Source organism: Haliotis rufescens, unplaced genomic scaffold (genome assembly GCF_023055435.1).
Source record: "Haliotis rufescens isolate VD_foot unplaced genomic scaffold, xgHalRufe1.0.p SCAF_53, whole genome shotgun sequence".
Classification (NCBI taxonomy): Eukaryota; Metazoa; Mollusca; class Gastropoda; order Lepetellida; family Haliotidae; genus Haliotis; species Haliotis rufescens.
This window is the reverse complement of record NW_025964257.1, coordinates 2,157,225-2,182,875: the sequence shown is the minus strand read 5'-3', so window position 1 is coordinate 2,182,875 and position 25,651 is coordinate 2,157,225. Positions and strand designations below refer to the sequence as shown.

General features: G+C 39.4%; 2 protein-coding genes across 2 annotated transcripts in view; both read right to left on the bottom strand.

The window, feature by feature from the left end:
- The window catches only part of LOC124119591 (basement membrane-specific heparan sulfate proteoglycan core protein-like), a 189,620-nt gene extending 169,427 nt beyond the window's left edge, over positions 1 to 20,193 (bottom strand). The window contains exons 1-2 of the mRNA XM_048385007.1: positions 20,125 to 20,193; positions 19,601 to 19,939 (exon numbers count right to left, since the gene is read on the bottom strand). Coding sequence (XP_048240964.1) covers positions 19,601 to 19,939; positions 20,125 to 20,167 — 382 coding nt within the window. The 5' untranslated portion in view covers positions 20,168 to 20,193. The remainder of the gene's footprint in view (positions 1 to 19,600; positions 19,940 to 20,124) is intronic.
- LOC124119594 lies at positions 1,258 to 3,171 on the bottom strand. The gene is made up of 6 exons (XM_048385078.1): positions 3,102 to 3,171; positions 2,755 to 2,773; positions 2,538 to 2,590; positions 2,343 to 2,432; positions 2,138 to 2,248; positions 1,258 to 1,930 (listed from the first exon to the last, which is right to left on the bottom strand). Exons 1-6 carry the CDS (start codon positions 3,151 to 3,153, stop codon positions 1,908 to 1,910), a joined length of 348 nt encoding a protein of 115 aa, XP_048241035.1. The 5' UTR covers positions 3,154 to 3,171; the 3' UTR covers positions 1,258 to 1,907.
- Positions 20,194 to 25,651: the final 5,458 nt, after the last annotated feature.

Below are 25,651 nucleotides of genomic sequence, written 5' to 3'. Positions count from 1 at the left end.
AGCGTGTGCGTTAGAACTATCGCCTGGGTTTGTGGCAAATATTGTAAATTTACAGAATATTGTTCACATGTGAGTTTAATTCAAAATAGTTATTCAGTATGCATAATCTCGGAAAAGCATGAAAAGAGCACTTGTTTATTTCATAATCAATATCATATTTCTGAAGTTATATTCGTTTTTTCCCTCCTCGGTTGTTTCAGCTGAAGATAATTGGAAAACAGGTCTGTCATCACAAACACAAAACTACAGCCACGATTATTTGGCAATGGGGCAACCAATATTAAGTCTCCTTTAGAATCCTCCAAATCATCGTCCTCATCCTTATATTCACAAAGCGAATGGCGCCACTGTGCATGTAACTGTTGTTAAATGTGTCATTCGTCTGACTTAGGAACAATTCTATCCAAATGTTATATCCCACCTACAGATTATAACATCCAAACACTGAAGAAGAAATCAATGTTTCCAACACAAACCACAGTTTTAGTAATGTGCCCTGTAACCACATCGACTGATAAAGAGGCAGTTTTCAGGAATTTACACATCACAGTGAGAGTTGTGGTATACATTGTCACTTGTGTGATATTCGTGTTTTTTTGTTCTGCCTCTGTGATCTAGTGATCAGAAGGTCTGCCCAGAAAGTGGAAGATCTGTGGTTCGATCCCTTGTCGCGTCATACCAAAAAACTTTAAAAAATGGAACTTGTTGTTACCCTGCTTGGTGCTCGGCCTTTAAAGATAAAACAAGTCCTTGTCGGTGGTTCAGAGGCAGGATACGGTTTCTGAGTGGGGAATCCATGTTAACACGAGGCAGTGTATCTCAGTGGGCTGTCATTGGCGGTTTGCAGTTATGACTTGTCCAAATAAGTATACACATACACACTCTTTACGCACAAACGCACATACTTAAACACGCACACACGCTCACACACGCACACACAGGCGCTCGGCAATACTACTGCGACGTTAAACACCAGTGCACATCACCTCACCTCCTCAATTAGGTGGAGTGTTTATCATAATATTGCAGTACTGGCATCTGGTTAAGTGATGACAATACCTGACTTTTTACGACTGTATGTTAAAACCAAAAAAAAAACCTGGCTGATCAGGTTCCCTCATTTAGGTTCAACAACAAATGCTGCTTCGCACCATATAATAGAAACAGGTTGAAGTCCCAGAAATCTGACACAGATAACAATATTTCAACTGCAATGTTTCCATTCTGTTAATGTGATCATCAAAGCGTTTTGTTAAATAATTTGAAAATATATTTATTTGCTATGTGACATATTCAGTGAAAAAGGCGGTACATAAATAGACATGAGCATAACCAAGATAATTTGACTGAGCTCCTTTAACTTTCTCGCCATGGTGAACGTTTGGTTTCTGTAACTGTGCTTTTATCGAGCAAACATAAAACAATGTAATGAAAACGTGAAGTGAGTAATAACGATGTTTTGTTGTTGGATTGTTATTTAACGCCGCACTCAGCAATATTCAAGTTATATAACGACGGTCTGTAAATAATCTAGACTGGACTAGACAATCGAGTGATGAAATCATGAGCACCGATCTAACCAACTCAGCGAGCATGACCACCACTTATTCTACCCCGGATCTTCACGGGTCTAACGATGTTTTGACTCAGTTGGAATGAAAAGAATGTAGTACAGTAAACTACGGTTATAACGAACACGCTTATAACGAACTGACGGATATAACGAACTACTTTTTTGGTCCCGATAATTAGCTGTATTATGCTGTATATATGCTTATAACGAACTACGGTTATAACGAACTAAAATTAGTAGTCCCTTTGAGTTCGTTATAACCGTACTTTACTGTATATTGCACGTGTTCCTTGGTCTGTTGCTGGATCTCATATAATGATGTCTTCCTTCTTCGTTACTTATTGTCATGGTCAGGACCTGAAAAGTATAGAACTACATGTAAGTAAACACAGATTATATGACAGATTTCATATCACTCACAATAACATGAAATGCTAAACGTGTTACATTAGGATAGAAAAGAAGACATATGCATCTGTTTAATGCTTCTGTACATGCCCCACAGTTTGTCCATGGCAATGACATACGATTCCAACCAGCAAGAGTGTTTCATGTTTTAGTTACCTTGAGAATGTGCTCCAGTGTTCTGGTATGGAGATGGTTTGATGGACTCATGGGTCACAGGGGGAGTCTCTGTCATGCCTTCATAGGTGCTTGCAACAGCTGCAGCATCCGCTGAAGATATGATTCATTACGCACTTCAATATTACCTTCACTGGAATGCTTAAACTTAAACAGTATTGAGTAAAATTGCAAAATCTATATCCACCTTTTGTATTCTCATAAATCTTCAACTGTGAATACGGTTGTTTTTCTGATTCCTCCAAATTTGAATACTGGACTGGACCATTTATTTGATCTGAAACAAAACAATGTGAAAATATTGTATTGATTTCAGTGCAAAACAGATCCATATATAATGGTAATTTCAGCAAAAGGGAAACACCCAGTACCTTGTACATACCTAATGATGAATACCCTCTGTTGTCCATTTCTACAGTTTCAGGATTCCTGGTGCTGCAAAAATAATAAGATCGATTTCTAAAAACACATAATGTAATGGAGCGATTAACTTCAGTATGTGATATACGTTTTTAGTTGTCTTATTATAACTCTTTACCTTATTTAATATTTTCACATATTCCGTACGTTGTTATATTTAACTTTGACATTTATAATACCTTTTTCGTAATGCAGTTTCTGGAAAAGAAAAATAGCCACATGGAACATAATGTTAAACACACATCACACATGGCATAAAAAACTCGTCATTCATAAAGGAAACCTACAGCGGCAATGATCAAGTAAACTGTAAACGACTGTATATTAACATATAAAAGCAACCTTTAATCAAACATTTGTTGGGACAAATGTGTCTTTTCTGTCAACATTAATGTCGAATACATGCAAATTAGGAAATCCTTGACCTGACAATCATTCTATCAAACGCATTCATCAATATCATGGATGATCACTATGCAATTATTTCTCTTGACAATCATTTTACAATGGAATGTTAACTGAATACCTGTCAAAACATGTCCGAGCCTAGGCCTGTAGCCCTTTCTGTATAGTACCATCAGAGCAATTCCCCCAATGAGCAGTAATATTCATGTAAATTACAGTTGGTTGGTTGATGGTCCTGATGCTGGTGATGTTCCTGATGCGGACGATGTTCATGATAATGTGAATACTTGTTGAAGAATAAACTGCGGTCAGTCAGTGCACCGTACAGTATCCCAAAATGTTGTAGTTGTGTATTTTCTTGTGTTAAGGGGGAGAAGGAGGAGAAGTTCGTAATGCGGGTTCGTTTACGTAGACATATTCTCAACAACAAGTGCGTTTAGTTTCCAATATGGGCCCACCTAGATTTTTCGATTAGGCAAACGGAGTTAGCTCCCTTCTCGAACCACCGATAACGCGGTTTCGCCGATGGTGGTGATGGTCACCTGACATACTTACCTGATACATTCATTTGTATCGGGTTACTCTATACATGCTGAAAGTCATACTGTGGTTTAAGCAACTATTCACAGAACATAGCTACCTGATACATCCATTGGTATCGGGTGACTCTATACATACTGAAAGTCATACTGTGGTTTAAGCAAACATCCGCAACATACAGCTACCTGATACATCCATTTGTTTCAGGTTGTTCTATACATACTGAAAGTCATACTGTGGTTTAAGCAACTATTCACAGAACATAGCTACCAGATACATCCATTTGTATGGGGTTACTCTATACATACTGAAAGTCATACTGTGGTTTAAGCAACTATTCACAGAACATAGCTACCTGATACATCCATTGGTATCGGATGACTCTATACATACTGAAAGTCATACTGTGGTTTAAGCAACTATTCACAGAACATAGCTACCTGATACATCCATTGGTATCGGGTTACTCTATACATACTGAAAGTCATACTGTGGTTTAAGCAACTATTCACAGAACATAGCTACCTGATACATCCATTGGTATCGGGTGACTCTATACATACTGAAAGTCATACTGTGGTTTAAGCAACTATTCACAGAACATAGCTACCAGATACATCCATTTGTATCGGGTTACTCTATACATACTGAAAGTCATACTGTGGTTTAAGCAACTATTCACAGAACATAGCTACCAGATACATCCATTTGTATCGGGTTACTCTATACATACTGAAAGTCATACTGTGGTTTAAGCAACTATTCACAGAACAAAGCTACCTGATACATCCATTGGTATCGGGTGACTCTATACATACTGAAAGTCATACTGTGGTTTAAGCAAACATCCGCAACACACAGCTACCTGATACATCCATTTGTTTCAGGTTGTTCTATGCATACTGAAAGTCATACTGTGGTTTAAGCAAACATCCACAGAACATACTTACCTGATACATCAATTTGTATCGGGTTACCCTATACATACTGAAAGTCATACTGTGGTTTAAGCAACTATTCACAGAACATAGCTACCTGATACATCCATTGGTATCGGGTGACTCTATACATACTGAAAGTCATACTGTGGTTTAAGCAACTATTCACAGAACATAGCTACCAGATACATCCATTTGTATCGGGTTACTCTATACATACTGAAAGTCATACTGTGGTTTAAGCAACTATTCACAGAACATAGCTACCAGATACATCCATTTGTATCGGGTTACTCTATACATACTGAAAGTCATACTGTGGTTTAAGCAAACATCCACAGAACATAGCTACCTGATACATCCATTTGTATCGGGTTACTCTATACATACTGAAAGTCATACTGAGGTTTAAGCAAACATCCACAGAACATACTTACATAATACATCCATTTGTATCTGGTTACTCACTGCATATTGATAGTCATACTGTGGTTAAAGCAAACATCCACAGATCATACTTACCTAATACATCCATTTGTATCACGTTTCTCTATACATACTGAAAGTCATACTGTGGTTAAAGCAAACATCCACAGATCATACTTACCTAATACATCCATTTGTATCACGTTTCTCTATACATACTGAAAGTCATACTGTGGTTTAAGCAAACATCCACAGAACATAGCTACCTGATACATCCATTTGTATCGGGTTACTCTATACATACTGAAAGTCATACTGTGGTTAAAGCAAACATCCACAGAACAAATTTACCTCATACATCCATTTGTATCGGGTTACTCTATGCATACTGAAAGTCATACCGAAGTTTAAACAAATATCAATAGAACATAGTTACCTAGCACACTTATGTTTAGTTGGCTGCTTGGTCTGCCACCAAACTGATAATCACATCTCCAGCTGAGTCTGTCTCTGCCGTATACGGCGTTGTTGATGGTGAGGGTGTAGTTGGTGGAGCTGGGACAGGAGGTGGTGTAGTCAGCTTGGACAGATGGGGAGGTGGAGCTGCAGCTACCCTGGCTATTTCTGTAGAATGTAGTTCCATTCTGCCACTGTATAGCTGTATGTGAAGGTTCTCCAGTGTAACACATCAGGGTACAGCTTCCCCCTGCCTGCACCGATCCCCCACATGATGACGTCAGCTGATAGTTCTGGGCAGTAACTGAAACCGTAGTAAATATGTTGTGACATGTTACATTGAGGTTCACAGAACGATGTCTAACCCGATGATCCGAGATATTGACATAAGCCTTATGCTTGTAAGCTACTGGAAAAGAACAACTTGCGAACAAAATCAAAATGGACTATTATAGGCAAAAATATCTGCACTCTGCTTTTCGACTTATCTGACTGAATCAACTGCTTTTATCTCTTACTACACGTCTGATGTCTCATTCATACACGGTTTGGGGCAACATGTGGTTCAGCTGTCTCCGACACCCCAATTTGCTTTGTAGAGTTGCATCCCTTTGTCGTGCCAGAAACATACGATCGTGGGTTCGTATTCCAGTTCACCCTCATCATGTCTCTCACACCTGCGCTCGTGGCTTTCACCAAAATGAATGCGTAAGACATACATTCTGGCGCACCTCCTTCATCAAGCTGACACGCTGATCTGTAAGTGAAATACTGTTACTCTGAAGTCGTAAACGTCTGAGACCTGCATCACTTCGGGCTTTCCTCCCACATTAAGGTGACACGCCGTGATATGACTGGAACACTGTTAAAAGCGGCGTTAAACCCAACCCACTCACTCACTTACTTTATTATCGACATGCGGAGGTAGATGTACAGAACTACAGGCGTGTCCTACCCACTGACATATACGTGCAATCTACTTCCTGGTTCTATTTTCAGCCACTGTATGTGTGGGAACTGAGTGTGAGATTCATTTCGTTACCCCTGATGCAATAATATTAACACACATAAACCACAAGCAGTCAGATAGTGTACTTACCCACGTCTTTGTGACATATGTCCACCAAGAGAGCTTCAACTGTGAGGATGAGACGGGTGTACAGCATGGCCATGTCGGCAGTGTGTGAAACTAGGTCTCGTGTAGGACATAGATACTGGCGTTGAACTACAATCTATATATACACCCGGCTTGCATGAACAGGCTTATGTAGACATAATATAGTTCTTAGTGTGTATTAATTCAGAATATCTATATATTCACAGTATGATTTATGTCGCTCAGGGTCCTGTGTTACACAAAGCAGATATTGTCACTCGGTAATAATGTGAACTTACTGATATTATGGGTCTGTGTAGACATGAAATAAGTCTCAGTTTGTATTCATTCAGAATTTCTGGATATTCATTTCATGGTGACTCAAACGACTTGAACGACCACGCAACAAACAAGCAGATATTGGTGCTGGGGCATGGTGTATACGTATTGATTGTAGGCGTCTGTGTAGACGTGTTACAGGCGAGTACCCATTAATGTTATAACCAAGAAGGTGGGGAAGTTATACTGCTGTGCGACGTCTTTGTTCCTGCTACCAGTAGGTCAAGACATGCGTACCCTTTCGACGCACACCTAGTGCCATCACTGATTTTCAGTAATCCATTCAAACAATTTTCCACTGCTGTTTTGCCTTTTACGTCTCGTTTAATTTGTGTCTGCGGATAATCGAGACTGGTTATGCTCTGGCGATGAAGTTTTATATTATGCTATTCTCCATTACTCATCTCCAAAGAGACGCGTATAGTTTTCAAGACATCAGCCCGGAATGTTGTTGCAGGAAGGAGAACAAACTGTGTCAGTTACACATGTTCATGTAAATGAATAAATAAACAAATGAACAAACACACAAACAAGCAAACATATAAATACAGTTTAGTCTATGTATTCATACACTTGTTATTGAACAAGAGAAATGTGTAATCTTGAGCATCTGGCCACTGACATCATTTTCAGAATGACACTGGATAAATGTTATGAAACAACATAGCAATGCCGACCTTAAGAGGTTACTCGAGTATATGGAGTTACCCAACACGTGGACCCACTGAACACATTACAAACTATGTTACATAGCTTTCTTCAAAGTCATGGCTAGCATAGGTAACGAATCGGAATGATTGACTTCTATAACCTGACATGAAGCGTGTGCGTTAGAACTATCGCCTGGGTTTGTGGCAAATATTGTAAATTTACAGAATATTGTTCACATGTGAGTTTAATTCAAAATAGTTATTCAGTATGCATAATCTCGGAAAAGCATGAAAAGAGCACTTGTTTATTTCATAATCAATATCATATTTCTGAAGTTATATTCGTTTTTTCCCTCCTCGGTTGTTTCAGCTGAAGATAATTGGAAAACAGGTCTGTCATCACAAACACAAAACTACAGCCACGATTATTTGGCAATGGGGCAACCAATATTAAGTCTCCTTTAGAATCCTCCAAATCATCGTCCTCATCCTTATATTCACAAAGCGAATGGCGCCACTGTGCATGTAACTGTTGTTAAATGTGTCATTCGTCTGACTTAGGAACAATTCTATCCAAATGTTATATCCCACCTACAGATTATAACATCCAAACACTGAAGAAGAAATCAATGTTTCCAACACAAACCACAGTTTTAGTAATGTGCCCTGTAACCACATCGACTGATAAAGAGGCAGTTTTCAGGAATTTACACATCACAGTGAGAGTTGTGGTATACATTGTCACTTGTGTGATATTCGTGTTTTTTTGTTCTGCCTCTGTGATCTAGTGATCAGAAGGTCTGCCCAGAAAGTGGAAGATCTGTGGTTCGATCCCTTGTCGCGTCATACCAAAAAACTTTAAAAAATGGAACTTGTTGTTACCCTGCTTGGTGCTCGGCCTTTAAAGATAAAACAAGTCCTTGTCGGTGGTTCAGAGGCAGGATACGGTTTCTGAGTGGGGAATCCATGTTAACACGAGGCAGTGTATCTCAGTGGGCTGTCATTGGCGGTTTGCAGTTATGACTTGTCCAAATAAGTATACACATACACACTCTTTACGCACAAACGCACATACTTAAACACGCACACACGCTCACACACGCACACACAGGCGCTCGGCAATACTACTGCGACGTTAAACACCAGTGCACATCACCTCACCTCCTCAATTAGGTGGAGTGTTTATCATAATATTGCAGTACTGGCATCTGGTTAAGTGATGACAATACCTGACTTTTTACGACTGTATGTTAAAACCAAAAAAAAAACCTGGCTGATCAGGTTCCCTCATTTAGGTTCAACAACAAATGCTGCTTCGCACCATATAATAGAAACAGGTTGAAGTCCCAGAAATCTGACACAGATAACAATATTTCAACTGCAATGTTTCCATTCTGTTAATGTGATCATCAAAGCGTTTTGTTAAATAATTTGAAAATATATTTATTTGCTATGTGACATATTCAGTGAAAAAGGCGGTACATAAATAGACATGAGCATAACCAAGATAATTTGACTGAGCTCCTTTAACTTTCTCGCCATGGTGAACGTTTGGTTTCTGTAACTGTGCTTTTATCGAGCAAACATAAAACAATGTAATGAAAACGTGAAGTGAGTAATAACGATGTTTTGTTGTTGGATTGTTATTTAACGCCGCACTCAGCAATATTCAAGTTATATAACGACGGTCTGTAAATAATCTAGACTGGACTAGACAATCGAGTGATGAAATCATGAGCACCGATCTAACCAACTCAGCGAGCATGACCACCACTTATTCTACCCCGGATCTTCACGGGTCTAACGATGTTTTGACTCAGTTGGAATGAAAAGAATGTAGTACAGTAAACTACGGTTATAACGAACACGCTTATAACGAACTGACGGATATAACGAACTACTTTTTTGGTCCCGATAATTAGCTGTATTATGCTGTATATATGCTTATAACGAACTACGGTTATAACGAACTAAAATTAGTAGTCCCTTTGAGTTCGTTATAACCGTACTTTACTGTATATTGCACGTGTTCCTTGGTCTGTTGCTGGATCTCATATAATGATGTCTTCCTTCTTCGTTACTTATTGTCATGGTCAGGACCTGAAAAGTATAGAACTACATGTAAGTAAACACAGATTATATGACAGATTTCATATCACTCACAATAACATGAAATGCTAAACGTGTTACATTAGGATAGAAAAGAAGACATATGCATCTGTTTAATGCTTCTGTACATGCCCCACAGTTTGTCCATGGCAATGACATACGATTCCAACCAGCAAGAGTGTTTCATGTTTTAGTTACCTTGAGAATGTGCTCCAGTGTTCTGGTATGGAGATGGTTTGATGGACTCATGGGTCACAGGGGGAGTCTCTGTCATGCCTTCATAGGTGCTTGCAACAGCTGCAGCATCCGCTGAAGATATGATTCATTACGCACTTCAATATTACCTTCACTGGAATGCTTAAACTTAAACAGTATTGAGTAAAATTGCAAAATCTATATCCACCTTTTGTATTCTCATAAATCTTCAACTGTGAATACGGTTGTTTTTCTGATTCCTCCAAATTTGAATACTGGACTGGACCATTTATTTGATCTGAAACAAAACAATGTGAAAATATTGTATTGATTTCAGTGCAAAACAGATCCATATATAATGGTAATTTCAGCAAAAGGGAAACACCCAGTACCTTGTACATACCTAATGATGAATACCCTCTGTTGTCCATTTCTACAGTTTCAGGATTCCTGGTGCTGCAAAAATAATAAGATCGATTTCTAAAAACACATAATGTAATGGAGCGATTAACTTCAGTATGTGATATACGTTTTTAGTTGTCTTATTATAACTCTTTACCTTATTTAATATTTTCACATATTCCGTACGTTGTTATATTTAACTTTGACATTTATAATACCTTTTTCGTAATGCAGTTTCTGGAAAAGAAAAATAGCCACATGGAACATAATGTTAAACACACATCACACATGGCATAAAAAACTCGTCATTCATAAAGGAAACCTACAGCGGCAATGATCAAGTAAACTGTAAACGACTGTATATTAACATATAAAAGCAACCTTTAATCAAACATTTGTTGGGACAAATGTGTCTTTTCTGTCAACATTAATGTCGAATACATGCAAATTAGGAAATCCTTGACCTGACAATCATTCTATCAAACGCATTCATCAATATCATGGATGATCACTATGCAATTATTTCTCTTGACAATCATTTTACAATGGAATGTTAACTGAATACCTGTCAAAACATGTCCGAGCCTAGGCCTGTAGCCCTTTCTGTATAGTACCATCAGAGCAATTCCCCCAATGAGCAGGGTTAGAAGAAGGGTTCCTACTGTGGATCCTGCTATTACCCCTGTACACGAACATGGAGTTTCGAGTTGTTGCTGATTTGGTGGATCTACAATTTAAAACAAAATCATATCAGACGAAGTGCTAACCTGCGTATGTCATTCTAAACGGGTGAAAGGGTATTCGTTTCCAGTTTCCTACTTTCAAACAAAACGATTGGTGATTGGTGGGTGATGACACAGAATACATAGGTTCGAATCTCAACATATGTGTAAACGTGATGTCTTGTATTTTTGAAACTGACATTGCTAAAAAATACGTATTTCACAACTTATTGCCTCGAACCCACATACACATGTTCACGTTGAATGAATAGAACCTTTGAAAACTTCATTAGATATAATGAATATTACTGAAATTACTTCAAAACAAGAAATAATTTCAGTATCAAAAGTATGAGTTATATTTATCCACATAAGCAGGGAAAAAGTAAAACTTCCAAATACAACATAAGCTTGTATATTAAATTTTTTATGGTGATGAGTTGTTAATTACATTTAACTGATAATCAGATTAAACCATTTGTGATTCCACTTGAGTGACACATACCTCCAGCAGTACTAGTTTCTACAAATACATATCTGTTAGAATCCACATAGTCATTACTAGCATGTAGTCGAAATATGTAAATATCTCCCGGTGTAAGCCCAGTCACTTCCACCACCATCATCTTGCTGGTGTCTGCATAGGTTTTGTAGACAGTCCATGTTCTTGTGCCAAACTGATGATGCTCAAGCAGAAACGTCTGAGGTTGCCCACCATTGAAACCAGGCAGCCAGGATAACCATACCGACGACGTTGTTGCATTATCCAGGTCTCTAAACTGTGTAGGTATCTCTGGTGGCCCTTATAACAAATTAATATAAAAAGAAATGCTATCTTAGCTTTCTCAAAGAATGTGGTAATGTTAAGCTATTTAGTTGCACAGCATAGAAGTAATGTCTAACCAACAGTCAGCGAGAGGTATTGGAACATATGAACAAGTGAAGCCTGAAATATTGAATGATACATCGGAATATCACGACTCACCTTCAGTCACTATGCTGACTGTGTATGTCACTGAACTGCTTTCACCGTTGTTGACTGTCAGACTGTAGCCCCCGAAGTCCTGCTGTTGGAGGTTAGTAAGGTGTAGTCTGGAAGTGACTGAGATGTCTGAGACAGGGCTGGAGGAACCAGTGAGGTCCTGGCTAGTGCTGGTGGTTCTACTCCAGGTGAATGTAGGAAGAGGGTAGGCCAGGACTGACACAGACACGTTCACGTTACCGGCCAGTCTAGCGGCGTGTTTCAGTTGCTGGGCAACTGGCCCATCTAGTCGAGGGGAACCTGGTTAAATGTAGACAACATATGTCATGGCTCTGGAACAAATAATATCCGTTTAGGGTAGAGTATGATGAAAACCAAATTATCCTCCAGGAGCCTTTCGTTGATATTTCAACTCTGCAGTATCAACATTAGAGACATGATAACACAAGTATACATGCATACCGTAGGCCGGCCATTTATTCAACAGCGTTATTATCACACAGAAAAAGTTACGACATAAACCATCAGTGGAAATCATCACAACACTACAATTCGTATAGAATATACAAATAGATTACATTTGACCAACAGCTCCACCCTCTGTCTGACAGGTACCCCGATGTTGTTAGTGGCAATACAGGAGTAGTTATCTCTTTGTCTACAGTCTGCTGACTCCAGTCTATATTCTGCTGTCAGGGAATTATCTGCCCTTGCCAACTCCTCAGTTCCATTCAGTATCCTGATGACTGACCTTGGGTTACTATCAACCTGGCATCTCAGGGTCACTGGATCCGACTCATTAACTGTCACTGAACCACCGAGAGAGTTGGCAGTAAACATACTCACTGTGGCTGGATCTGAAAATATAACAGCGTGGAAACCTATGGTTCCCTTTACAATTATTATGAAGATAATGCACAACCAAGTATTTTTTACTTTACACTATGCTAAAGGATTGTGATGTGTAGACTATATACTTCCACTGAACATCAATACTGACTGTAACACTGTCACCAGTATAGACTATATACTTACACAGAACATCAACACTGACTGTAACACTGTCACCAGTGTATTCTATATACTTACACTGAACATCCACACTGACTATAACACTGTCACCAGTGTAGACTACATACTTACACTGAACATCAACACTGACTGTAACACTGTCACTTCTCCCGTGTGTATTAAAAGGCTGACAGGTGTAGGAGCCTGTCTTAGATCTGTCAGCTTGTCCCTGGAGCATGGCTCCACTGCTAAAGGCTGCTCCATTGTGTAACCACCTGTAGCTACAACCGGGTTTACAGAGGGCGGAGCAGTTGATTGATGGAAGAGCCTTGTGTTCTGTCACAGTGTAGGAGGAGGTGGAGGGGGTCAGGGAGATCTGGTAGGGTCCGTCTGGAATACATGGCACTGTGACACTGATACCGTGATACAAGATATAATTATACCTCTAATAACACACATGAGGAAAACAATGATGAGTTGATGATATTCGGAAAAGCAAGTTGAAAACTGTATGACAACAAACCATGCATTTCATAGCAGCATGTACATAATCGAGCGATTGTTTAAACGTTCCACGGTTTGGTGTGGCTATCGAAATATAATTGTTCAGCATGATATATACATACTCTGCTCATCATTTGTTCATGGTTATGACATTTTGTGTCTGTTCACGACGACAGGCTGTGAGACAAAATAAAAAAGTATGGGGAAACTTGACAGCGGTCTGTTTCTGTTGATATTTACACAAAAATCTAATTATCCTATGAAACACACGTGATGCTGGCAAATGGTCAATCTCTCGTGGAGTCTGTGATTCAACTGAAATTCGGAAAGCATGAATTTGTGAAAACTAAAATAAGTTGCTTAGATAGATTGTAGATTGTGAAGCCCATTTCTGGTGTCCCCCGCCGTCATATTGTTGGAATATTGCTAAAAGCGGCGTAAAACCTTACTCACTCACTCCACCAATCCATATATTAAGAATTCAATACTATCGACATAGAAAATATCTGAGGTTTGTTTTGTGTTTTTGATCACGAGGAAGGTGCAGGTGAGAGCCCCCACGCAATATGGCATATTAATTCAAACTTTAATATGTATATACAGATTAGTATCAAGTGTATCCCGATAGATGCTATTTTCCTTACGAGAGTATTTCAAAACGAATTCATCGTGCAGCATCGTGTTTGAAAGTGGTATCTAACGGGGAAGAGTTTTGTGACATATTTCTAACTTAAACTTTGTAAATTCTAAGTTGAAAAGAAATCGACCATGGTAAAAGTGTGTCGTGTGAATATATATATAACTATCGTAGCTGATGATTCGATAATGGGCTCTTCTCTCAAAGTGCAACCTGGAAATATACAGTGCAAAGCTTTCTCTGAGATCGATTGTAAGAAATGATAAGATCCAAATTCTGTAATAACGTTAATAATAGCATAAACACTAACATTACCAAGTGAGGGACATCGGCAGTCAACGGGAAAATGTAGCCTCATTGTATCAATGTCGGTTATATGTATGCGAAAGGAGGGGCGGATACACGATCGACACTTTTGTCATACACAATTGTACACGAGTCAGCAGTTAGTTTAGAAGTTATGAGGTGAGGTGAAATGTGGTTTGACGTCATGTCCAGGACTATTGCACTTATAAAACGACGTGCAGGCAACGTGTGTCTGTGTGTGTCTGGCTGATTGTACTTGTCCGGACAAATGCCGAGTGTGTTGTGCTGGTCAACTGAGATGCAGCAGTCAACATGAATACTCAACTCAGACACAGTATACTGGCCCTGAGCCGACCAGTCCTTGTTTCAGCCACTAAATTTTCGAGCGCCTGGCGGGGTACTGTCTTTTAATGTATTTTTGTGTGAGGCGACCGGGATTCGAACCCACAGTCTTCAGATCTTCGGCGGACGTTATGTCCACTGGACCACAGAAGCGATCTTTTTGTAGTAATGAAATTGATTGTAATTATTGTTTGGCATCACCAAAAACGGTGCACTAAGACAGGAGATTGCATCGATTGACATTTCTAGTTGCTGTCCATTTGTCCATATGGCTTACTCTTATTTACAAAATGAAGTTGAAAGTAGTAAATATGATGAATGTTGTGATGATGGTTCGATATGACGTATTGTTTATTAGTGATGCTCTGAAGCGTTATGCAACAACAATGCTTGTAAAACTGCAATAAAAAAAGTATATGCAATAGATCACAGGCGACTGAAAAATCCAACCGACAAATTCAAATATATATGGAAACAATGCAGCGAATTTTGAGATGAATGCACTGTATGCCTTGTTTCGTGAATGTTAATAGTTTCTTTTTGGAGTAGGTTATCATCTGAAAGTAGAGTAAACATTGTGTACGCCATACAACGATCAGCTGATGACAACAAAGAGTCCGGACCTGGTGTTTTAATACAATGAGCAATACAATATTTTTTTTTATTTAAACGGTTATATCTCCGAAGGGTATATAATTAATATATATTCCTTAACATTGAACAAAATGTTACTTTATAATATCTTCATAATAGCCTAACCCAAGGTTCGACACATCAGGGGAAACATCTAGCCTGTGTAGTTGAGTCATGTCTTGTTGAATATAACATTTCATAAAAGTGAGTTTGGATACTCTTTTGATGTATATATTATATATATTCATATATTTTTTTATTTGGGAGCCCTTCGATATAAACAAAGCTAGTGAAATAACTCATCGCATTCAACTAGTTATTTCAACAATTCAGTGAGTGATAAGAGTAAAGTGTTTAGTGTGGATGACTGTTTGTTGTTTCTTGAACATCGTAAGGGTCTATCAAATTAGTAGTAGATCAGAGTAAGAGCAGGTGAGGTGTACAGTTTCACAGTGTTACCGACGCCTCCATTTGAATAACCCGCTGATGACAAGGAATAGACCCAAAATGACTTTTTCTAACAGTGGGTGAGAAACAAATTAATTTAGTAGATCCCTTATCTACCAATGGCATGCGAACAGTCAGACAATATATCAATAGCTAATGTCACTGACATTCCCTTCCGGTTTCGTCGAAGAAATACTTACTTGTATTTTATTATTGCATGTTTTGTAACTGTTCATATTGACAATTGATGATCGAACTTTACATAAATCAGTGGTGTGAGACATTTGTAAGTAACGTGTTTACAGTACTCACACTGAGGCTCGATGTTGTACCCCAGGCTCCACTCTGACTCCAGACCCTGACTTTCTCTGGCTCTACATCTGTAGCTGTGACTGTCCCGGGAACTCACTGTAAAGGTGTAGGGGGAACCAGGGGAGGTAACTGTGATGTTAGTTTTGTCACGCTGCCAGGTGTAGGTCAAGGTCAGGCCATGGTCAGACGGGACAGTGGTAGAGGTGGAGCTGCAGGTCAAGGTCACTTGCTGGTTGTAGACAGGAGTTGTTGACACTGGACGGACAGGAGTGGTGGGCTTGCCTTTCAAAAGACTTCATGTGTAAATTAGGAGCTTGAAAACAGCTTAATATATACAATGACAATAGTGGCATGAGTTGTTGGATGAATGCTTAAGCGTGGCTTGGCCATGTTAGCAATCTTAACACCAGCTATGGATGGATAACAATCTTCATATTAACAAATTGTAATGAATCGTAATGAAGTCTTATCATCCACTCATTCGTGAGAAGGTTGCATCTTCTACACATTTAACCATCTCATGAATCTAACAGAACTAGTATGACGTCAACGACGATGGCTACATGCTCAACATTGATGTTGACCAACGTTATGACAAACTCATATGGTTATATACTTTCAAGAACAAAATAACGAGTCTTTAAAACGAATTATCATTGATTGACAAGATTACAATTCTTCGACTTCATCAGACACAATGTTGGGTTGGATGAAATCAACAGATAAGATACAATAACGATCTTTAATGTGCTAAAACCTTTTCTGTTGTGTGTTCAAATATTGTGTCCGAGGGTTGAAATTGCGATATTCATCAAATATTGAGACATGCTTACTTTACATTATCCCAACAAAAGTTTAGATAATGTCTTTGAATGAATAAACTATATCCTTGCTCAACTGGACAATGACACATTAAGTTTTATGCAGTTTTAATACATCTGTCTATCCTACCAGTACAAATAAATCAGTTTTAACTTCTTTTATTCATTTTCTGCATATGTACGTGTAACAAACATCAATAAATCTGTATTTGAAGAAGTTTAACATCATTAGGACAGATTAGATTTTCCCAATCAGCATGTTAAGTCTTAATTTATGTATTCATTTAAAGGCAGTGTTTCAGTTCTGTCTTATCAATACATTGTGCCCTTGTTTGCAGGCATGAACAGACTTATACTGGACATGCGTTACAGATATGGTTCGAGTAAGTGAAGCTGGCGAATGTCATTATTTGTAATTGATGTCTAGTTGCGCATGCGTAATCGACTCTGCTTTATGCAGATATTTCTATTGGATATAGAAAGGGTTTTGTCGCTTTATTTACATGACTCAAAATACAGGATCAACAAAATACTGTGTAATCAGATACAAAATACAGCTTGAAAGTGACAATAGGTCCATAAATAGGAGAAAAAATACAATAAAAATATGCAGTACATTTGTAATACATGTAAACCTTATCTGAATATTCTTACTGCGCGCACTTGTATTTTCTGTGATTCAGTAGATTCTTAAAGCCCGTGTTTAGAATTAATACATTTGCCTTGCAGAAAGTAGGCCAGTAAACTTCCAATTGGTTCCAAATAATCAACAGTTGGAACAATAGAGTGACGTCATAGATGTATTTTAATTTTGGCTCCAAACCACCGTAGCGACTACATGCACTACAAAACTTTCCCGGAATCAAGTCAACTCCTTTTTTATACAACCAATACCAAGTACAAACACACAGCGGCACATTACGACCATGAACTCCCACCAATGTAAGCATTTACCCAAAGCGAATCAACAATAAGCAGGGTCTACAATTTCCGTTTAAGATGTTTTGGATCTTAAGGAAAAAATGTTCGGCAGAAATTTACTTATTTATGCTTCTAGCTTTTTTGCTTATAGCAATGCCTAGGAAGTGGAGAACGACCCCACTGCTGAATGTATTCAAACCACAGAGTCACCCATTATACCCCTTCTATAACATTCGACCAGATACCACCCGTTCATAGAAATATTGATTTCGTAATGGATATATTACTGGCGGTTGATATAACTACGATATTTTAAATATATTTAAACAACTGCGACGTGAATTGATTTCTAATTTCACACTGATCAAGTTAACATAAACAGATGACAACTGTACGATTCACTATAATTAATCATAAGTTGATGTTGTCAGTGTACATGCTGCCTCTAACAATATAGATACGAGGGTGTGATGAGGTGATGACAATGTTGCAAAAGGACACACAAGTATTCTTTAGTTCCATAAGGATACACATCATTACACACACACTATTCAGTTACTATAATGTTTGCTTGCTCTGAAAATACAGGGGTTTTCCAGATCAATCAGTAAAATAGATATAATATTACCACTCATGATATCACAACATACATTTTCCTTAAGGACGTGGCCATGCACTAAATGCATAGGTAACCAAGTGACTGCTGGGGGTCGACTCAGTACTCTCAAGAATGTTGTTTATTTATTTGCCTATCCGTTTGCTGTTTACCCCTGTCATCAATATATCAACAGTCTTTTATTACTTGAGTCAGGACGCATTTCTCTGTCAGACTTGGGTCATCTAGGCGAGTAAGTCAGCAGCACACACGTCTTGTGGATTTCTCAAGAGTGGTAACAGTTCAGAAAATGTTCTCCCACATATATAGTGTCCATTCACTCACGACAATCACTTGGTTGCCGTCAATGGGTGAGCTTGTTTTCGAGATCGGGTGGGTGGTTTTTGTTTGCGTCTAACGACTTGTAACCGTTTCTCTGTTCGGGGGTGAACGATGCGTTTTCAACCAGATTATATTTTGCTGTTTCAAGTGATCCGTTTCAAAATATTACGTTTGTAAATATCCTCCTGACATTAACATCACATGTGTTTTACCAGTGTTGCCTTGCATGCAGCCGACATTCATCTACATTACAATTGTTTGTTACTTGCAACATCTAATATTATTTGAGCGAGTGTGGTTTTAATCCGCTTTTAGCAAATATCACGGCGGGGGATACCAGAAATGGGCTTCACACATTGCACCCATGTGGGTTATCGAAAGCGGACTTCAAGTGGGGGTTTTAACCATAAGGCTACCCCACTGTGCCTAATAGTAGAGACAAGGAATACAGGTATTGTCACAGAATAACAACTCTTACATTTTAAAAACAAAGTTGTCTATTTCATAATCAGGACATGCTCCGAGGAAAGTCAAGTGATGAAAGGTTGCTTTTGTTTTCAAACTATCCTCGTGGTTGTATTTTTATTTAAAGGAGAATCATGAAACACATTTTTGTGCAACCTAGTGTGTATCATAAGTAGGATCTCATTTGCTGACATGAATTGAACAATGTAGAACAAAGCACCAATGGAGGATATACTGTTACCCCGGTGTGACAACCGTCCTTATAACTGAGAGTTCTATACCTAATTCTTAAACACGGACGATTATATTTACATTACATTCTTATTTAAGACACACGTATATTTTTTATCTGAATATGTATATGGCATATAAATAGGACTAAACTATGTGTATGAAACGTCAATAAATCAAAACTAAGAAGCCACTCACCCAGGACAACAAGTTTCTGTCCACAGTTCTGTATCACACTAGTAGCCCCTCCATTCCCACACGTGTATGTCCCTGCATCAGATGTCTGGATGTTGCTGAGGGTGAAGGTGACATTCCTGGCTGCTATGTTCCCCTGGTACACCAGCCTACCTGCGTAGTTGCCAAATACAAGAGATGCCCCAGCAGCTGTCACTACAAACACGGCTGTACCAGCAGGACTGAGAGTGTAGAAGCTGACATCTGTCCCCAGACCTCCCTGTGGAATCTCCCAGCTGAACCTGGCTGTGTCAGACACTGTAGACAACACTGGGCTGGCACTGGATGCCCCTGATGCAACACCTGCAGGAAGAAGATATTTGCATATGTAGCATATAGCATGAGGTATCACCGTGCACTAGGCCAAGTAGAATCATGTTCTGATTGACCTGTTACGGTGATTCAAGGAATATTTTAAGTATTCAGGGTAATATAAGATATAGTAAAATATACAGTCATTACACATGTGGATGATACGATAGACATACCTGCTATCACATATAATATAGTTGCAGCAGCTATCTTCATCATGCCTGTTGTCTGGCACCTCGGGGAGACCTGAAATATAGGTTCATAGTTTATCAGGCGATTGAATACTGATTTGATACATTATGAGATATGCAAATGAGAGAAAGATCACGTCTCTGTCTTGCCAGCTGTCTATTTTTTATGTGTTGTGACGATAGTGTTTGTGTTTTAATAGTCGTTAATGTGTTAGACGGTAAGACAGTAAATACGCATTTCATACTAAACGCTGATGGATGAGTTAGATGAATATATGCATATTAACTTCATAAACTTCAACACGATATAAAAATTTGTGATTACATTGTTAACTGTACTAACACAAACATTAATTAAAAGTATGATGTACGCTCACATGACATATGTTTCATTTCACATACATATATGAACACAGACGTTTAGTATTATTTACAAAGGGACAACACTCTGCATTACCTTTAGACGACCCAGACAATCCCATTCATATTAATTGTGTTCAGGTTCTAGGTCGTACCTGTAAAGCTATGTGTTTTAATTAACCCTCCACGTACAGATAGCTGACACACAGGTAACATTTATATACAAATAGAGGCCAGGTCAAAGTACACGAGTATGTAGAGATATTGTAGGTTATTCCCAGATACGTTATGCCATGTATGTTCGACATGGTGATACAAATATACATAAACAAATAAGGTGTCATGTGATGAGGTTAGAAATGTATGCTTTACACATACCTGCTGAGGCTTCAGTTTGTCAGACACAAATCGTTGCTACAATCGTCATGTGTGACCGGGTAGCTCAACACGGAAGTAATATACAAGGCCGTGTTTACATTCTTATCAGTCGCTTCAAACTAGTTCAGGAGTGGCTAAATATAGCGGAGTCAATCTCTGGCATATGAAAGCAGGTTTACTGTTACATACACGTGAGTGAGTGAGAGAGGGGGGAGGGGAGGGAGGGAGGGATGCAGAGAGGGAGGGAGGGAGCGAGGGTGCGAGCGAGATGTTACCCAGCTCAGAACAGTGTTTTGATTATTTCAGAGCCTCTCAATTTGTCAAGCCCGTAAGTAGTATACAAATCCATGTTAACATGCATATCAGTCTCTTTAAACTAGTTCAGTAGTATCTAAATATAGCGGAGTCAATCCCTGTCCTATGAATGCAGGTTTATTTAGAGTTTTAGAGTGAGTGAGTAACAGTTTGTTTAACGCCGTGTTAGATACAGTATCTATATTACATCATGGCATGTCAACTTTGATGTATATTTTTTCGGTGAATCCCACGTGCTGACAAACCAAGAAACATAAACATGGATATCGATTGGGACCCACGATCGTTGTGTTCTGTCACGCCTATGTACGCCTCTATATATAGTGACTGGTGACCTGCGCCCTCGTCTGTCGAGTGAGTGAGTGAGTGAGTTTGGTTTAACGACGCCCTAAGTGATGCAGGTCTCAAACGTTTACCACTTCGGTGAAACCCACGAGCACGGGTATGGTGCTGACAAACCTAGAAACATAATCGGGGCGAACCGGGATTCGAACCCACAATCATAAGTTTCTGGCGTGCCCAAGGGACGCAACTCTGCACAGCGGATCGCGGCGCCTTCGACGACTGGGCCTAAATATCTTGGGTCTAAACTCAATCGACAGGTACCAACATGTGTTCAAGCATATGACGGCGTTATATTCGCATGAATATGTTCAATGGCAGCAACGAACAATATTGTTGATTTTTTAAACACCCTTCGACAGTGATTAGTTGTGCTATGTTGCAGCTTTGACAGAATGAAGCATTTAGCCACTGTTTATTATTAACAGGAAAGTTTTACTGATGCAGTGTTTAGTCCCTTATCCATGTAAAACAAATATGTATAATGATGGTTCTCTCTTGTTCTATTTGGGATATCCCTTTTTGATCCCACCAGTGCATTATTGCACTGTAACATTGCCTAATCATTTACAAGCGATTGGGGGCGTTTGGGTAGCATAGTGGTTAAAGCGTTGGCTCGTCACGCGGAAGACCCGGTTCGATTCCCCGCATGGGTACAATGTTTGACGCCCATTTCCCTGTGTCCCCCGCCGCGAAATTGCTGAAATATTGCTTAAAGCATAAAACCATGCTCACTCACTACAAGCGATTGAATGTAGCAACAAAACCAGAGTAAGGCACATCCACTTGTTATTCATTTAATATTGGTAGCATATCACAAAACATTATTTACACGTGAAAATGAGTTGAACACATCCCGAACCATGGAACAAAGCAAAGCGTGCGTGACGGTTCATCATTACCAGGTGCATAACTAATTACAGGTGTGAACATGAACATGGAAGGGGTATGCCTGCATATACATTTTACCATTGGATTCATGGGCTAATCGGTGCAATGATTACCATCAATCATATTTTTACTAGCTCGCACCAAATTACTTTGGCATTGTGGCAAATGTCAATTAATGATATATTTCAATTTCAGACAGTATTTTAATTTCACACGTAACGTTCTATTACATAATTATTAAATAAATAAATAAATGTAGCAAAGGGGGTTCACATTCAGGCTGGTTAGGCTCATCATCAGCTCAGGACACAGGCCCCTCTACATGCAGCTCGGAAAAGCTGCCCATTCGAACCCACCAAGAACAGTTCGGAGAATGTGAAGACTCCCCAACACTGCAGCCTTCTGCATTACCAACATGGTCAGAAGAGCTGTATTCCTGGCAGCAACCCCGGGTAGTCTCCTAATGCCAGTCAACAGATAGGGAGGTACCAAACCTAAGGCCCCGAGAGCAGTGGGGAGTCGGACAACTTGGGATGCAAGTGTGACATTTCGAAAGCGAGGTCCGCATATTTGTCATGTTTTTTCCTGAGTCTTGTCAGTCACATTAGTGTCAAAAGGGACAGAAAATGCATCGACATATATATGATTCCATTGGGATTATCCAAAGGGACAAGATCAGGTTATTTGGCCTGGATAGGTCTGAGGCTGTGTAGGGGCCTATTCCAAAGAATTTAATATTTATCATTTTCCATGACGTCCTCTACATATTCTTGGTTGTACCATGGATGAACCTCTGTGACAAAACCACAAGCATGGCGAATACGGTAATACAAGGATCGAGCCACGCCACCAAGTCGCTTAAGAAACTGTTCCAATATGCCAATCATATGTGCAGCCACTCACCTGAACACATGTGAATCACCACCAACAGCAAGGAACTCATTGCTATGTAGTCTGACATGCTAATCGTATGTGCAGCCACTCACCTGAACACACGTGTAGCACCACCAACAGCAAGGAACTCATTGACATGTAGTCTGACATGTTAATCGTATGTGCAGCCACTCACCTGAACACACGTGTAGCACCACCAACAGCAAGGAACTCATTGCCATGTAGTCTGACATGCTAATCGTATGTGCAGGCACTCACCTGAACACACGTGTAGCACCGCCAACAGCAAGGAACTCATTGCCATGTAGTCTGACATGCTAATCGTATGTGCAGCCACTCACATGAACACATGTGTAGCACCGCCAACAGCAGGGAAATCATTGCCATGTAGTCTGACATGCTAATCGTATGTGCAGCCACTCACATGAACACATGTGTAGCACCGCCAACAGCAGGGAAATCATTGCCATGTAGTCTGACATGCTAATCGTATGTGCAGCCACTCACATGAACACATGTGTAGCACCACCAACAGCAAGGAACTCATTGTCATGTAGTCTTACATGCTAATCGTATGTGTAGCCACTCACATGAACACATGTGTAGCACCGCCAACAGCAAGAAACTCATTGCTATGTAGTCTGACATGCTAATCGTATGTGCAGCCACTCACCTGAACACACGTGTAGCACCGCCAACAGCAAGGAACTCATTGACATGTAGTCTGACATGCTAATCGCATGTGCAGCCACTCACCTGAACACACGTGTAGCACCGCCAACAGCAAGGAACTCATTGACATGTAGTCTGACATGCTAATCGTATGTGCAGCCACTCACCTGAACACACGTGTAGCACCGCCAACAGCAAGGAACTCATTGACATGTAGTCTGACATGCTAATCGCATGTGCAGCCACTCACATGAACACACGTGTAGCACCGCCAACAGCAAGGAGCTCATTGACATGTAGTCTGACATGCTAATCGTATGTGCAGCCACTCACCTGAACACACGTGTAGCACCGCCAACAGCAAGGAACTCATTGACATGTAGTCTGACATGCTAATCGCATGTGCAGCCACTCACATGAACACACGTGTAGCACCGCCAACAGCAAGGAGCTCATTGACATGTAGTCTGACATACTAATCGTATGTGCAGCCACTCACCTGAACACATGTGTAGCATGGCCAACAGCATGTCATGTAGTCTGAGAGTAATAAGATGATTCAGTTATAATTCAGGGTTGATAATTAAAAGCAACAAAATAATGTGTAAATGTTATAAGTAATTGTAGTAAAGCGACAAAGTAAATCTTAGAATGTAGATGCTGCTAAATTGTATGAAACTATCTGTTGTAGGAAAGGCAAATTATTCTGAGAAACTTGCGTTTGTATGTAATATACTCCTTTACTTTCCAGACGCAATATAATGTTAATAGAAACTCTAACATGGCTGTGTGAGTCGTCCTCATACGTTTGTGTGACAGCAGAAGGAGACACACAAGAGTTTTATTATCCAACTTCAAAACAACCTTGGAGAAATTATGGTTTCTGTATTGAAACCTGTTTGTCCAATTTATGTGTCGATATGTACATTGTGTTAACAGTCATGCATGGTATCATGTCGACAATAACGTCTACACTGTCAACACTGTTGTCCCGGTTACGTTATCTATGATGTATTGAGCGTGAAATCACGTGTTTGGATTGCTATGAACGTGCTAATCTTGACACTTTTAGATAAAAATGACTGTTTCCAACAAACCATAGTTTGTTTATGTTTACATGTCTCATACCAGGTTTATGCAAGTGGTGTTTTACTGCATTCTCAGCAATAGTACTTCTCTGTGACATAAATAGGAATTATTATTGTCTGACTGTTCAAAGCGGCGTTAAAATCCCTTTTTATACGTTGTCGATGTATTCCTCATGGTACGGCTATTAGAGAATTTGTATTGACAACTCACATTGAAAGCTCCCCGTTAGCTTCCTCACAACTTGGTACCTATCATTTAAATATCCTTTGTATCTATGAGTTGGGTATATACAGCAGATACTGTACAATGTACATAAACCTACCGGTGACCCGCCTAATAGTGATATAAGATATACAGTGTATATCCTGCCTGCAGCTTCCAGCAGTATATCAACAGACAACAGTATATCAACAGACAACAGTATATCAACAGACAAGCTATGTATCTATGTGTTGGGTATATACAGCAGATACTGTACAATGTACATAAACCTATCGGTGATCCAGCAGTATATCAACAGACAGCAGTATATCAACAGACAGCAGTATATCAACAGACAAGCTGAGTAGTA